Here is a 2,500-nt window from a genome sequence, read left to right on the forward strand (position 1 = left end):
ATATATTATTATATATATATATATAAAATATATATAATATTATTTTTTTAATATATATATAAAAAAAAAAAAAAATTTAATATTTTTATATATATATATATAATTTATATTTATTATAAATTTTATATATATAATATATATATTAAATTTATATATATATATATATATTATAGAGAGAGAGAGAGAGAGAGAGAGAGGAGAGAGAGAGAGAGAGAGAGAGAGAGAGAGAATTAGACATACTCGTATGCTTATAAAATATTTATGTATATATAAAATATATATGATTATTTATTTATATACATAAGCATATATGATACATATATTAGGTATATGAAGTTTATATAATTATTTATATTTATATCTCCGGTTTCATACCCGGAGTGACCTAGGTTCGAGTCCTGGTCAGGGAGGGTTGTTATTTATCAATACCAATGCGGCATTGCATTATTCCATCTTTCATAATATATATATATATATATATATATATATATATATATATATATATATATATATTCTATATATATATATAAATATATATATATATATATATATATATATATATATTATATATATATACATAAATATATATATATATTATATTCTATATATAATATACATAAATTTATATATATATATTAATATATATATATCATATATATATATATATATAATATATATATATATTTATCCATTTTTCAATGAATATATATATATGATTTTATAAATGAATATTTACATATGTATATTATTTATATTCATTTATTTAAACATTTATGTATAGTTGTATATATGCATACACATATATATAATATATATATATATATATATATATATATATATATATATATATATATATATATATATATGTATATATATATTTGTATTTGTGTATATATATGTTTATATGTGTATAGTTATGTATCTGTGTTTAAGATTTTTTTTTTAGCATTGTTGTTAAGCAGTCTGTTATTTTGGTTTTATTTTCCGTTCACAGGGTGATGATGAGTTTCCTCGGTGACGGCATGCCTTCGGCCCCATTCACGGGTAAAGAAATAGTCGGCACGGGAGTCAGCGTCAAAGAAGAGCTCAGCGAAGATGTCACCGAAGATACATGCCTAGAAATAAAGGAGGAACCACTTGATTATGGAGATGAAGTGAGAAATGAAGTGTGTAACCTGAATGTAATACGTGAAAATCTTTTCCTTCATATCCTCTTGATCTGAGACATGAATCATATGCAAAAGACTCATGTAACTTGGTTCAGGATTGTAATGACATGTCAAAAGTACCATTTAGGGCTAAGGACTGTGGGAAGACGTGTTCATCAGATGGGGTTCAAGTGATGTACGAGGAAAGACTGAAGGAGGAAACACAACTAATAGTTGAACCCACAAGTAAATGTTTTGCATGTGAGGTGTGTGCAAGGAAGTGTCTCAAAAGAGTCACGTCAACTTTCACATGGGAGTCCACAAAAAAGGAAAAGCAATACAACTGCGAGACTTGCAATAAGACATTCCACTCCAAAAGCGATGTAGAAAAGCATGTTGATGTAAATACAGAGGGAAAGCCATACAACTGTGAGATTTGCAACAAGGCCTTCCCATATAAATCTAGTTTTTTGAATCATATGATAATGCATACAGATGAGAAACCATACAGCTATGAACTTTACAACAAGTCCATCTCACAGAAGCATAATCTGGTGAAGAACATGAGAGTGCATACAAAGAAGAAAACATATAGCTGTGACACTTGCAGTAAGAAATTTTCTGAGAGAAGATATCTTGTAAAGCACATTAGAATACATACAAAAGAGAAGCCATACATCTGTGAAATTTGCAGTAATACCTTCTCATTGAAAAGTATCTGGTGAGGCACATGAGAACACATACAAAGGAGAAGCCATACAATTGTGAAATTTGTAACAAAGACTTTTCAAGCAAATCTAAAGTAGCAATTCATATGAGAATACATGCAACAGAGAAGCCATACAAATGTGAGATTTGTAACAAGAACTTTTCGCATAGAGCTAATCTAGCGCGTCATAGGAGATTACACACAGAGGAGAAGCGATACAGCTGTGAGATTTGAACAAAGGTTTTTCACAGAAATATCCTAGAAAGTCACATGAGAGTACATACAAAAGAGAAGCCATACAGCTGTGAGATTTGCAACAAGACCTTCTCATATAAAAATAGTCTAGAGATTCATATGAGAATGCATAGAAAGGAGACATACAACTGTGAAATTTGCAATAAGGCCTTTTATGTGAAAAGTCATGTAGTAAGGCATATGAATGTGCATACAAAAGAAAAACCATACAGCTGTGAAATTTGCAATAAAGCCTTCTATGTGAAAATGATATTTAGCAGAGCATATCACAGTACATACAAGAGAGAAACCATACAGCTGTGAGATTTGCAATAAAGAATTCTCAAAAAATATAACCTAGTAATCCACATGAGAGTGCACACAAAAGAGAAGCCATACAGCTGCAACA

The 2,500-nt window shown here is 28.7% G+C and overlaps 2 protein-coding genes across 2 annotated transcripts in view; both read left to right on the forward strand.

The window, feature by feature from the left end:
- Positions 1 to 1,873, forward strand: part of LOC119568562 (zinc finger protein 271-like) — an 11,427-nt gene extending 9,554 nt beyond the window's left edge. The window contains exons 3-5 of the mRNA XM_037917104.1: positions 995 to 1,181; positions 1,265 to 1,577; positions 1,644 to 1,873. Coding sequence (XP_037773032.1) covers positions 995 to 1,181; positions 1,265 to 1,577; positions 1,644 to 1,873 — 730 coding nt within the window. The remainder of the gene's footprint in view (positions 1 to 994; positions 1,182 to 1,264; positions 1,578 to 1,643) is intronic.
- LOC119568563 (zinc finger protein 197-like) overlaps positions 1,871 to 2,500 on the forward strand; it is a 12,478-nt gene continuing 11,848 nt past the window's right edge. Inside the window, exons 1-2 of the mRNA XM_037917105.1 lie at positions 1,871 to 2,080; positions 2,453 to 2,500. The exon at positions 2,453 to 2,500 is cut by the window's right edge and continues 34 nt beyond it. Coding sequence (XP_037773033.1) covers positions 1,879 to 2,080; positions 2,453 to 2,500 — 250 coding nt within the window. The 5' untranslated portion in view covers positions 1,871 to 1,878. The remainder of the gene's footprint in view (positions 2,081 to 2,452) is intronic.

The sequence above is a fragment of the Penaeus monodon genome, chromosome 44 (assembly GCF_015228065.2).
Source record: "Penaeus monodon isolate SGIC_2016 chromosome 44, NSTDA_Pmon_1, whole genome shotgun sequence".
Classification (NCBI taxonomy): domain Eukaryota; kingdom Metazoa; phylum Arthropoda; class Malacostraca; order Decapoda; family Penaeidae; genus Penaeus; species Penaeus monodon.